We start from the raw sequence: 13,205 nt of genomic DNA, 5'->3' as shown, positions 1-13,205 counted from the left end.
GGAGACCTGGACCCCGCTCTGGGCTCCAGCATCCTCTTCTGCAGCGTGGAGACTTGGGAACTGCCCTGGGCAAAGAGTGTTCAGAATTCAAAAATTGAAACAATCTGTGAAACGTAATACTTAATAAAATTCAAATCCAAAATGTGTGAGTACATTCCAAAATGAGTTAAAATGTAAATTTATGAAAATGCTAAACATACTTGATGGTTCTAATATCAATTGTAAGCCTCAGTCGCTTCCCTCCACTCTGGATCCAACTCCCCTGAAGCTGCTGCCTCAGGTATGGCCAACCCCGAGGGCTCCAGGACCTTCCAGTCTTGAGCTCAGGGCACCTCCTCTAGGGAGCCCGCCCTCTGGCTCGTGGCTTCAGGTGGCAGGCATTTTGCTTTTCCTGTCGCCCACCCTGAGGGAATTGGCCCCTAGAAATCCCCCATCTGTGGTTGTCTTTGTTGAGGGGGCCGAGGTACAGACCTGGAGGAGGGAAGGGTGCTGAGAGATGGGGTGTCAGCTTCAGGGCCCAGTGGGGTGTGGTGGGGCACAGGAAGACTCGGGGAGGGCCGGGGTGGGGGCATGAAGGGAAGTGAGCAAAAATGAAAAAGCAGCACCACTCCAGCCTGAACATGGCCATTTCCTACTGTAAAAGTGACACCATTCCTGGAACACTCGAATGTTATGGTCCCATCTTGCAATCTTGGTTTGGGCATCGCTTGGCTCACACTCTCTGGTCATCTTGCACCAGGCTATTTTCTGGGCTGCATTTTCTCACCCGGAAGAGGAGGAAGTGGGGGTCAGCACCTCCAAGGCGTGTATGAGCTCTAGCTCTAGGGATGCATGACTCTGAGAATCCGGCATTGTTGGTTTGTGGGCTTCTAGTCTTCCACGACTCTTAGCTCCCGGCCAGAGCTGTGTAGAAGCGTGGTTGTGTGATTCCGACATTCTGTGACTTGAAGTTGCTGAGACTCCAGGAGCCGAATGGGCGGGCATTCTGTGAATCCAGGATTCTAGGATTTGATGATTCAATGATTCTAAATGGGGCTGCTGGGAAGAGCTGCAACCACCTGCCTTGTTAATGTTGATGTGAGGTTATTAAAAACATAATGAGAAGCAATGGAGAGAGCTCAGGACGGAGGGTGGCCCCCACCCCCAGGGAGTGGGGGAGAGGAGGAGGGGCCTAGCCGGTGTTGGGGGAAGGAGACCCTCTTCGCCTGGGTGACACGGGCGGATTCTCCTGCCACAACAGAAGTGGTGTCTGTGCACATAGGAGAGCTCTCTCTCCCTAAGCTTGCAGGATACGGGGTCATTTCCTTCATCCCCCTGCCTCCATTCTTCAACTATTTCAGCTCATGGCAGAGAGAGGAGTGCCCTTTCCTCCTAGGCCCTGAAGTCTCTGGGCAGAAACGTGGACAGACAGTGGAGGAAAGAGGGGCCTGCTCACCACCTACCCCCCTTCCCCGCCAGCCCTGGCCTGAGGGGAAAACAGGACATGAGCGCTTCCTGGACACGGACGTGGAAATGCACGAACCCCTGCTTGTGAGGGCCCCAAGTACAAAGCGCCTCCGACTAGGGCAGAGGCCAGGGCAGCCAGATTGGCCGGTGACCCATCGGCACCTCTGGAGGGCAGGTGCCCCACACCTGCCCTGGAGGTGGCTGTGAGAGGGGCTTGAGGAAGGGAGGTCCCAGGCCAGGGGGCCCTGGGGAGAAGGGATGGCTAGTGGGTGCTCCCCTGTGGCATGAGGCTAGGCCATTTGCCCAGCGGCTTGCTTGGGTTATGCACATGTCTCAGCACCTACACCAGGGTTGTTGTTGGGGGGCGGCGGACCTCTAGGCGGGAGAGAAGGATCTTTGGCCTCTAGAGAGCTCACTCCAGCTGGGTGCCTCAGAAGCCTGGTACCAACTGCGGGAGTCGCAGCCTGGTGGGCTCACAGATCAGGTGAGGGAGGCTGGGAGCTGGCCCAGGTCACACAGCACAGCAGGGCCTGAAATCCAGCTTCCTGACTCCCCGTGCTGGGCGCTCCCCCCTGTCTGCAGCTCCCCCCTTTCCCCTGGAACATCTGGGGAGCAAGAGCTGAGGCAGGGCTCCTGTTAGGGGCAGAGCTCTCATCTGTCACTCCTCCATCTTTCTCCTCCCACAGACCAGAAGGCAGGTAAGGTGGCGACAGCTGCCCCGTATTATCCCCAAGCTTCCTTTGTCTACCACATCCTGTCTTGGCCCTGAGGATAGGGTCCCCTGTTGCCCGACCCACAGTGAGCCTCCTGGCTTCTCCTGTCCCTTCACTCAGGCTCTCTCCCCACCCTGCAAGTCTCTCCCTCTGGCTGGCTGTGTGTGTCAGTCTCTCTCCAAAGATCGTTAGACTTGGACAGGCCCCAGGAGATCATCAAGTCCCATGCTTTGATTCTTCAAATGAGGAAAGTAGCTCAGATGGGGGAAGGTCCTGCCGCAGGGGCACAGCAGGCTGGGGCTGGGCCCGGGTCTCGGAGGGACACTGCCCCCCGTGTCAGGTGGCTAGGGTGAGGCCTGAGGTTATGACCACCTGACGGGCCCCTCTCCTCAGCCCTGAGCTGCCCTCCCTCTTCTTTGCCCAGATTACTCTCTTGTCCGCCACTGTGCCTGCTACATAGCTGACCCCTACCTTGGGCAGACCCTGCCCTTGGGACACAGACCAGAGCTCAGCACTCCATGACCGGGATGAACACCCCTGTACACAGGGACACGGACACATGCAAGTACATACATGAGGACATACAAGTCCCACATGGAAGCCTGTGTCTCGTAGTTACGAGGCTGTCCTGGAACCTAGTGTTCTCTTCTTGTGAGGCACCACACACCTCTGCTCGGAAGCCCTCCAGGACCTCTCTGCAGACTGTCTCCATCTCACTAGCCTCTTTGTGACAGCTGGGTTCTATGATCCTAGGTTCCTCCTCTGTGACAGCAAAGTCATGGGTGAGTCTCCCCCTAATCCTAAAGCCCTTCCTTCAGTGTCCCTTCCTTCTGTCTCCAGGAGGGGCTCAGCTTCCTGTGGCTGGGTGGGGAGAGCCCTGAGGTCCCCAGAGGACAGTGGGACAATGGGGAGGCGGTGACAGATGAGACATTATGTCTTCCCCAAAGCAGGCTCCACCCGCCCCTAACCTCCTGGCTGGTGTCTGGGGCACAGCCCTGGCTTGTGGGCCCCTTAGGGTCCTGGTCTGCCCCACGGCCTTGACCTCTCAGTGTAGAGGTCAGAGGATCAGAGTCACAGTCGCACTCAGCAGTTCTCTACCTGGAGGGTGTGGAGCCCAGGTCCCCAGGCCAGCAGCATACTGATGGGTGCTGCAGATCCCCAGAAGGGGTGACCTGGACTGGCCTGCCTGTGGGGTAGGCAGGAGGGTGGTAAACACTGAGGCAGGTGGGATTACAGAGGAGCTGTGAAGGCCTACCTTCCCCAAGCTGGAAGCTGGTGATGGGGAGCCAGAGAGAGAGGCCAACGGTATTTGGAGAATCACAACTAGCCCTCCCTCCTGTCAGGGGAGGAGGAGGGGGCTGGCCCGGGGCAGTGCAGTGGGTGGACCATCGGAGGCCTGGGTGGAAATGAAGGCTGAGGCCTGTGGACAAAGGGACGGGCTTGGGGTTAGGTATTTAGCTCGGCCCTTGTCATTTCCTCTGCCGGACATGGCTGGGTTAGCAGGGTCATCGCCCAGAGGGAAGGAACAGGCCGGGACCAATGCATACCAGGCCCTGCAGTAGACTCAGGCACGTGGGTGACCTGGTCACCCCCTGGGCTGCCGTCGGTCCCCCATCAAAGCCCAGCCATGTGGCCACAGTCACCCTGGGGGATGACTACAATCTAGACCACTGCCCCACACGCAGACCAGTCTTCCTGGGCAGCACTCAGGCCCGGCTGTAGGCCTGGCTGAGTAGGGAGACCCCATAAGACGTGGGGATTTGTGGGACAACCAGACACCCTGCCACAGCCACACTGCAAGCTTCCACACACCAGGTGCAGCCACTGTCACCCCTATGGTGACCCAAGGAGAGCCATAAATTCCAGCAGTCATGGGCAGGTGTCCAGGGCCTGAGTGAGAAGAGAGGGGTACCAGGCAGGGAACGCAGAACCCCCCCCCATGCCAGACTGTGCCCTCCCCCCAGCTCGCCGAGTGCCCGAGGCTGTTTATTTCCTAGCAGGGATGGGTGTCTCATCCCTCATCCCCCGCCCCGTCCCCACCACACGCTTCCGAAGCTGCCAAATCAAATCAGCCCCTGCGCCCGCGCCAGGCTGGCATGGCGGCCAGCAGCTGACTGGAACGAAGCCAGGCTCAGAATATCCCGCCGCCTGTGCCTGTCCGATGCCTGGGTGTGCTTGTCGCGTGGGGGTGGGGAGGGGCAGTCAGCCCCTGGGCAATGCCTGGGAGAGGCCGTGCTTTCTGGATGCCACCTGGGGGGTAGGCTGCTGGAGAATGAGTGAGCGGCTCCTTGGTGTGTCTACCAGCGTGGGAGGGGCTGTGGCACACGGACTGGAGGTGGGGGCGACTAGAGCCCAGAAGACTGGGCGCTAGGCTGGGGTTGGAGGCTCGCACATAGGATCATGACAGCAGCCCTAGCTGGGAGCCCAGCCCAGTGACTGTGTGAGCTAGACATCACAAACCCCATTTTACAGATGGGGAAACTGAGGCTTACAGAGGGGTCATGAAGTTCCCTGGAGAGAAGTAGAAGTGGAGGGGGCCTCAGAAGGAGTAAAAAGTTGTTGTTTCCCCTCCTGAGGAGGCTCCAGCTGAAAGAAAGAACTCAGCTCTGTTCTCAGAGTCAAGGGCAGAGAATATACCAGAGTCAGAGGTGCCCACCTGCCGTAGGGCCTGGGTGGTGAGAAGTAGGGGGTGAGAGCAGAGGGTGTGGGGAGAGAGCAGGGCGAAATCAGGCACAGCTCCCTGAGGAGGCCCCCTGTGGGCAACAGGAGGCCCTGGGCCAACCAGGGGCTGGGGGGCTGCGGGGGTGGGAGGGGGTGGGGAGTGGTGGGCAGGCTGGGGAGAAGGGGAGAAGGCCTGCAGGCCTCAGCCCCTGGCCTTCTTGTCTCTGCAGCCAGCCGGGACCTCCTTGCCCAGGAGCCAGTGCCTCCAGGGAGTAGAGACGCCAGACTGGAGGTGAGAGCTCAGTGGAGGGAGGAGCGGGTGGGCTTGGAGGGGTAGGGGCACAGGCTGGGGGTCAGTCTGAGCATTGTCCCCACCCCTGGGAGGACTGGGAGGCTGGAGCTGAATCCCAGCCCCACCCCCTCCAGCCTAGGGTCACCCTGCACCAAGGTCACCTTCCCTGCCCTACTCCTGCCTGGGGCTCTCTCCCCGAGTCATTTCAGACCCCTCTCTAGGCCTCCCCACCCTCACCCAACAATTCCTTGTTGATTCTCTGCCCTAAGTGTTTTCTGAATTCCTCTCCTCCTCTCCATCCCTGCACCCGCCCCAGTGCAAGACTCCTCATCTTTCCCCTGGATGGCTCGCTGGCTGGCTGCTTTCAGTCGCCCCACTCTCCAGGTGGCTGCCAGAAGGCTCTTCCTAACATGCATACCTGAACTTGTCCCTTTTCTGCTCAAAAATCCATGCCTCCCATCCTCCTGCCTCCTCTGCAGCTCCAGCCAGGCCCCAGTCCCCCCCCCCGCCCCCGCTTTATCCATCCTGCCTCCCCAGAGCCACTCCTGCCGCTCTCTTTTCCCTCAGCTTCCCAAATCTTTCTGGGCTCAGCTCTAGCCTCCCCTCCTCTGGGAAGCCCTCCCTGTCCCTCTTGCTCCCTTCTCTGAGCTCTCCTGCCCTGGCAGTCAGATGGGGCATTCTGATGTCTGTGCCATTAGCACCCTGGTTTCTCTGTTATGGGACTCTCTAGGTCTGCCCCTCTGAACTGTGAGCTCCTTAGCCTGGGGACTGTGCTTTTGTCATTCCTGAGTCTCCCACTGCCCTCCAAAGGGGGCCTGGTGGGGGCTCAGTGGGTGCATTTCCTTTGAGATGAAGGATGCCATCGGCAGCGCTGACCATGGCTTTGGGGTGCCTCATAGGATCTGGGTGCTCAGAGGGGCCATGAGCAGTAGCAACGGGGTGGGCGGGGGGCTGTGAAGATTGGCACAGAGAAGGGTTGTGTGTAAAATCGGACCAATCAGCAGGACCAGCCTGGGCCTAGTCTTGGGCCCAGGACTGGCTCGGAGAAAGGGGAGGCTCCTCTGCGCCGGGAGCTTTAGACATACTTCCGTGTTCAATCCTCACAACCTCACTAGAAAGCAGGGACCGTTATTCTTCTCCTTTTATGGCTGGGCAAGCTGACACACGGTGGGGTCCCACAGTGAGCGTGCGGGGCAGATCACAGTGTGGAGCCCAGATGTGGCTCATGCCCAACTGCCGTCCAGTAAGATGGGAAAGAAGGCGCCCACAACGGGGCCTGGGGCACAAGGGGCTCAGCATGGACTTGTGGCCGGCGACGTGGGGCCAAGCCCTGAGAATGTCCCTACAGCTGGGAGCTGGGAAGGGTGGGGGGCGGCTAGAAAGTCATTATTAATTTATTTATGGCCATGGCATTCCCCACGGGGCAGGGGCTCCCCCCCAGAGCCGGGACAGATGGTGTTCCTGGGAACCAGCTGTGTTTCAGCAGCCCCTGCCACCTGCCGGGAAAGCCTGGATCTGTCATCTTCGCAGGAAGCCATGAGGGGAGAGGGCTTTGGAGAAGCCCAGACCCTCCTTGGTGCCGGGAACTAGGCCCCAAGGGAAGGAGCCAGGCTCAGGCTCCTTGTGTATAGCTCTCTGCCCCGCCCCCTTTGCCTGCCCCGTTGGCCCAGTTCCCTGCAAGGGCAGGTTCTGCCCTCCAGTCCAGCCCCCCAAGCCCCACCAGGTGGCCTCTCTGGATCTTGCCCATTTGATCTCTTTGCTTCTGTTCTCTCTCCACATTTCCTTTGTCTGGGTCCTGCTGCCTCCTCCCTCAGAGGGAGGGTCTTAGGCTGTGAGCCTAAGCTCTGCTGGGAGAGAGTGCTGAGCGCTCCCCAATATAGAAAGGACGGGACTGGAGAGAGTAGGGACCCTAGGATGTTGCTCATACTATGGGGACGGCTGGAGGGATGGGGCGACGGATGAGGAGCCTCCGTGTCAGGGTGGAGTCTGGGGAGACACAATGGCCTCCTCATGCCTGGGGTCAAGTGGGCATGCGTTCAGGTCCCAGTTTCACCACTTTCTCAGTGTCTGACCTTGGGCCAGTCCCTTAACCAGCCCGAGCCTCAGTTTCTTCACCTGCCAAAGGGGATGAGAAGAGCCGGCATTATTGGCCATAATCACAGCAGAGCTGTTGGGACAAGTTACAAAGTATGTGTGAGGCGCCTGGCCCAGGGAGGGAGTTGGCACCCTCCCTGCTTCCCGCAAGGGTGAGCTCCCTGGAGCCAGGCCCACGCTGACGGGGTGCAGCGCGGGGCTGGACCGGGGCTCGCGGAGGCTCTGTGGGCGCCCATCGCCAGGGAGGACTTGTGTTCAGCAACCCCTCTCGGGAGGGCTCCCTGGCCCCTGGGCCAGCCGGCCAGCTTGGGGGGAGGGCTCTTCAAGCTCAGCCTGGAATCCTACTTCAGGGCCAGGGCTGTTGCTCTCTGGAGGTTGGGGCGGAGGCAGTTCAGGTAGTGAACTGAGCGTGCTGGGTCCGCGCCCCCTCTCTCTGCCAGATCTTGGGGCCTTGGGAGCCCTAGCAGGGCAGGGGCCGGGGGAGAGGTGGACACGGGCGATGGCACGGGTATCCACACTAAGCACACTGATCCCTGCCCAGCCCTGGCTCCTCGGGTGCTGCCCACGGGACAAGGAGAGACCACATGCCTTGGCGTTGCCAGGCCTGCCTGCTGGGCCCCCTCAGGCCCGCCCGTTGCTCCCAGACATGGCAGTGCTTACTCCCCAGGATACCCGCTCTTCCTGGCCTCCCCGCCTTTGCTTTGCCCTGACCCCTTTGTCTGGAATGCCTTTCCTTTCTTTCTCTACCTACTCCCTTCTTAAGCCTCAGATTAGATGTCACCTCCTCTGTGGAGTCCTCTCAGATTGCACCCTCCACTCAGGTCAAGTCAATCTCCCCTCTTTCCTGGGCACTCATAGCCCCCAAGCTGCCCTGAGCTTGCAGTTGGGTAACTTGGTAGCCCATGTGGTTATATATCCTTTCCCACATAGTTATAAACACATGGGGGATAGGAACCTAGGCTGAGTCTCCTTTGTCTCTCCTGGGCCCACATGAGACCTGGCCTAGGCCTGGTACATAGTAGGTGCTCAGTAAAGTTTCTTGATTAAATAAGAATGGCTGTGTGAAAGTTGGAGTAGTTCCAAGAAAGGGGCACTTGCTGGATTGGGGGCAGTCTCGGAGACTTATTGGAGGAGGTGGCCTTGGAACTTTGAAGGATGAGGAAGGTCAAGGACATGGACTGATGAGGCCAGAAATCAGCTGGATAGTCAGAGAGGTTCATGTGTTCACCTTCTGTGAGTACCACGTGAGGACAGCAAGGACCAGCCCAGGACTGGGAACAAGCAGGTAGAGGAGCTTGGAACAAAGACTTAGCCCCAGAGGGGGCTGCAGGAGGCCGGCCTTGTGCTGAGAAGCCAGCTCCAAAAACATCTCTGCCCCTGGGTCCACTTGGTCCCACAGTCTGGGGTGAGGCTGCGGCCACCAATGGTGAATAAATGGGCCCGGCATGGTGGCATAGTGATGGGGGGGACAGGGATAGGCAAGAGCTGGGGTGGTCCTGTGAGGTAAGAGTGCCAGGGGGGCTGAGAAAGTCTTTGCAAGTGAAAAGAGCAGGGTGTGCAAGGGCATGTGAGCAGGATGCCCTGGGTCCCCGTGAGAGAAGGCCCAGCATGTCCGTGGAGCCCAGGAAACGGACAGGGAGCACTCGGATGAGGCTGGAAGGGCTGCTTCCCAGCAGGCTGCACTTCCCAGCCTGTGTTTAAAATTCTTGAGTGAGTGCTCCTACCCGGCAGGTGTGCCAGCCCCCTCCTGGGTTTTGCACATCAGGATTAAGTGGCCTCAGTGATGCCCCATGGCCCCAGGGGAGCTGCTGCCTGCAAGTTGGCCATAGCATCTGGCATCGCTGGGGGTCCAGAGGCCCTGCCATCTGGCTGTGCCCACCTGTTGGGCTCCACAGGCTCGGGGGTGTGCTGGGACTTGGGGCCAGGGAGGTGGCCTCAGCAGCCACCCAGTCTGTTTCTCTGTCTGTCTGTCCATCCATCTGTCCTCACCCCTGACCAGACGAGGACCAGATGGAGATGGGCAGACACAGGCCCTGCAATCAGAGAAGCCTAGTCTGAAGGAGGAGTCATCAAGTAGCAGGGACTCACACCCAGAAAAGACCCAAGCTCAGAGGGTGCCAGGCACTGGGCAGGCTAAGGCCGGTGGTGGGTGGGGGGAGACCCAGCCCCCTCGAGGGCTGGGAATGGAGGCTCAGAGAGAGGCAGAGACTGGCTCAGAGGCGCACAGCACAGCGGGTCGGAGGCAGTGTTGGGGTAGATGCCATGAGCCCCAGTACAAGCTTCCTCAGGCGGGCCCCTCCCCCACCGCCCTGCCTGGTCCTTGGCTGTAAACACTGAGAGAACAAGTTCCGTTTCCTGGGAAATATTTATCTCAAGCCGTGTGGGGAGCGTGTGCTGGCCTCCCTGTGTTCTTCCTGCAGGCTGGCCTGGGGCAGGAGGGGAGGGGGCTTGGCAGCCACCCGTGGGGGGCAGTGTGTGCGGCCTGAAGTCAGGGCCAGGAAGGGAGTGCCCCAGGCTCCTCTTGGAGCCAGAATCTGAAGGCTGGAATGGGAAGAGGGGGAAGGGGAGAGGGAGGAACCTGTTTTCCTCCAAATCTACACCACCACCTGCCCGCCTCCCACGTTCCTGTCTTTACCCCTAGTGGGTGCTCTTTCCTCTGGTTCCTACCTCTAAGCATTTGCTCCTGTCTGGTGCTCCCACCCAGGATGCCTTTCCTTCTTCGTCCTCATATTTGCCAGCTCTCAGCTGGCTTCCCCCGGGAAGGCTTCCCTGATTCTCTAAGCCCCTAACCCTTTGTCCTCCCCTTCTGCCTTCTGTCCTTCTGGCTCCCAGCAGCTTCAGACTGAGCCCCACAGACCAGTTAAGGTCTTATCCCAAGCTGTTGGGACAGGGTAGACAGCCTCTTTCAGACTGCCCAAGAGTCCCCTTCCTGGGCACACTGGGAGTGGAACAGGGCCCAGAGGCCACCTTTCAGTGGAACCAGCACACGCCCAAGCCCATGGGAAATCCAGGTTGACTCAATGGGGGAAGATTCCACGGGCCCAACCAGAATGGGGGTGGGGGTGGGCAGAGGGCCTAGGGTTCCCACTGGCCAGCTCTTGGGCTTAGGGCTGTGTATCCCAGGCTGGGCCAGGCCTGACTGGAGGCCTGACTGGGGCCCTGACAACAGGAAATCCTTGAAGGAACAAGCAGTGGCTAAGGACTCTGAGCACAACAACAGGAAACAGCCTTGACATGGGGCAGCAGCTCTGGCGGTTGTGCCCAGTGGGGTGGGGGTGGGGGTGGGGGGGAGCTTACAGGACCCGGGGTGACACCGAGACACGGATTGTGGGGCAGGGGGTATTCTACTGAATACGTGACCCTGAGCTTGTGATGTTGTGTGTTATCAAGTATGCGACCTCCATCATGGGATACTGTGTGGGGAGTGAGTGGGTCAGAGCGTGACACCAAGTGTGTGACACCGAGTGATACCAAGTGTGTGATGCCACTTGTCAAAGACTGTGAGACAGGGGATATGCCACCAAGTACGTGACACTGTGATCCCGTGTGAGCTGGACTGTGTGATGCTGAATGATACCAAGTGTGTGAAACTGAGGGCATGACACCAGGAGGATCAGATATGTAAACACAGATGGGTGACATTGTGCAATAACAGGTGTGGTCCTGTGCCTCAAGCGTCTGACAGTGAATTGGGAAACCAAGTGTGTGCCCCAAGCATGTGTGGTCTAGCGAGGCTGAGTGCGTCGCCAAGGGTGTGACATGGGGTGATGCCAAGTGTGAAAACCTGTGCGAGATGCTGCGGGACACTCTAAGCCCGGTGCTAAACGTGTGATGCTGGGTGTCATGGTTGTGATGATGTGAAGTGTAACCACACAACACTGTGTATGACACCGTCCCGGGAAGACCCCCAGTGGTTCCAGGCAGAGAAGTGACACAGTCCAGTGCGTGATTTTGAGATTGCTCTGGCAGCCGAGCGTTTGTGGGGGGCGAGTTGGAGGTGGGCAGATAGGTTGTAGGCCACCGCAGCCATCCAGGCAGGAGATGGTGGTGCCTGGGCTCAGGGGACGGCAGAAGAGTTGCAGAGAAATGGATGAACTTTGGAGATATATGGGAGGTTGAAATGGCAGAACTTGCTGATGAATAAGACGAGCCAGAGGGAGAAGCAGAGGATGGCTTCCAGGTTTCTGGCTTGAGGGACCAAGTGATGGATGGTGGAGATGTTACTGAGATGGGTGAAGCCTGGGGGGAGGCCAGGGTTAGGGGGTTGAGAGAGGGCAAGGAGGCAGAAATGAAGAGATCTCTTTTGGACAGAAGTCAGACATCCAGGTGAAGGTGTCCAGTGGGCAGCAGAGGCCAGGCTGGGCGTATCTTTGGAGGTGGCAGGTGTGGCCGGGATGACCCTAGGGAGAGAGCATAGTAAGAATAGAGGTGAGGGCTGAGGACCAAGCTCCAGCCCCAAGTCCGCAGACCCCATCATCTGGAGGCCAGGGAGGTGAGGAGGAGCAGTCTGGAGACAGAGGGGGAGTGGCCAGGGAGGTGGGGGCTACTGAGAGTGTGGGGCCAGGGGAGGGGGGAGGGTTGAGGGGGAGGGAGGTGGCTGCGCTATCAGGTAAGGTGGACAGGGGAGATGGGGCTGGGCTGGGCCCAGCGTTGGCGCAACAGGAACGATGTCAGTGACAGGGTGGCGCCTGAAGCCAGCCCTGGCCTGGGTGGGTGCTGAGTGGGGGGTGAAGACAGAGCACAGTCAACCCTTTGGAAACCTTTGGCTCCAAGGGATGCGGAGAAGGGGCGCGGTCACTGGAAGAGGTGTGAGGTCAAGGGAGAGTAAAATTTTTAAATAATGGAATATTTGAAGTACACACAACAGTAGAGAGAACAATACAATACACTTGCCATTTACCCATCACCCAAATCTAACAGTTACCAAGATTTGGGCACATTTAGCTCATCTGTCCCTCTCCACCCCACCCAACCCTCCCCCCTTTTCTTTTCATTTTTCTTTCCCGAAGTATTTTATTTTTTAGTTTTTAATTGTAAACTATACATAACCTAAAATTTACTATCTAAACATTTTTAAGTGTATAGTTCAGTAGCGTTAAGTATGTTCACATTCTCCAGAACTTTTTCATTTTGCAAAACGGAACTTACACCCTTTAAACAGCTCCCTATGCCCCCAGCCCCTGGCACCACCATTCTACTTTCTGTCTATGAATTTGGCTACTAGGTACCTCAGATATCTGGAATCATACAGTACTTGTCTTTTTGTGACTGCCTTATTTCACTCAGCATCATGTCCTCCAGGTCCATCAGAATTTCCTTCCTTTTTGAGGCTCAGTACTGTTCTATTGTTTGTATGGACCACATGTTGTTTATCCATTCATCCACCGATGGACACTTGGCTGCTTCCACCTTTTGGCTATTGGGAATAATGCTGCTATAAAACATAGGGGTACAAGCATCTCTTCAAGATTCTGCTTTCAATTCTTTTAGATATATACCCAGAAGTGGAATTATTGGATCATATGGTAATTTTATTTTTATTTTTTTTAAAGATTTGTTTATTTATTTTGAGAGAGCATGAGCAGTAGGGGCAGAGGAAGAGGGAGAGAGAATCCCAAGTAGCCTGCATGCTGAGCGTGGAGCCGATGTGGGGTGCAATCTCACGACCCTGAGATCATGACCTGAGCCAAAACCAAGAGTCAGATGCTTAACCAACTGAGCCACCCGGGCACCCTATTTTTAGTTTTTGAGGCACCATCATACTGTTTTCCACAGCAACTGTGCCATTTTACATTCCCACCAACAGTGTACCAGGGTTCCAATTTCTCCACCTCCTCGCCAACACTTCTTTCCTACCCTTCCCTGCCCTTCCCTTTCTCCACTACCTCTTTTTTCCTCCCTCCCTCCCTTCCTCCCTTCTTTCTTTCTTTCTTTCTTTCTTTCTTTCTTTCTTTCTTTCTTTCTTTCTTTCTTTCTTTCTTTCTCTCTCTCTTTCTTTT

At 57.5% G+C, this 13,205-nt stretch overlaps 1 protein-coding gene across 4 annotated transcripts in view; it reads left to right on the top strand.

Annotated features, from left to right (window-relative positions):
• Nucleotides 1-13,205, top strand: part of PDE2A (phosphodiesterase 2A) — a 91,219-nt gene that overhangs the window by 33,362 nt on the left and 44,652 nt on the right. For 2 of the 4 annotated variants that reach the window (XM_073879638.1, XM_073879639.1), the window contains exon 3: nucleotides 5,051-5,112. The exons of 1 other annotated variant lie outside the window; for it this stretch is intronic. In XM_073879638.1, coding sequence (XP_073735739.1) covers nucleotides 5,051-5,112 — 62 coding nt within the window. Of the gene's footprint in view, nucleotides 1-2,922; nucleotides 2,942-5,050; nucleotides 5,113-13,205 lie in introns of those variants that run through there. One more of the 4 variants, XM_073879640.1, reaches the window with a different exon arrangement.

This window comes from Callorhinus ursinus, unplaced genomic scaffold (genome assembly GCF_003265705.2).
Source record: "Callorhinus ursinus isolate GAN/ISIS: 27379988/994484 unplaced genomic scaffold, GSC_fseal_2.0 scaffold35, whole genome shotgun sequence".
In the NCBI taxonomy this organism is placed as follows: domain Eukaryota; kingdom Metazoa; phylum Chordata; class Mammalia; order Carnivora; family Otariidae; genus Callorhinus; species Callorhinus ursinus.
The sequence above is the reverse complement of the archived record's forward strand: the minus strand, read 5'-3'. Positions and strand labels throughout refer to the sequence as shown.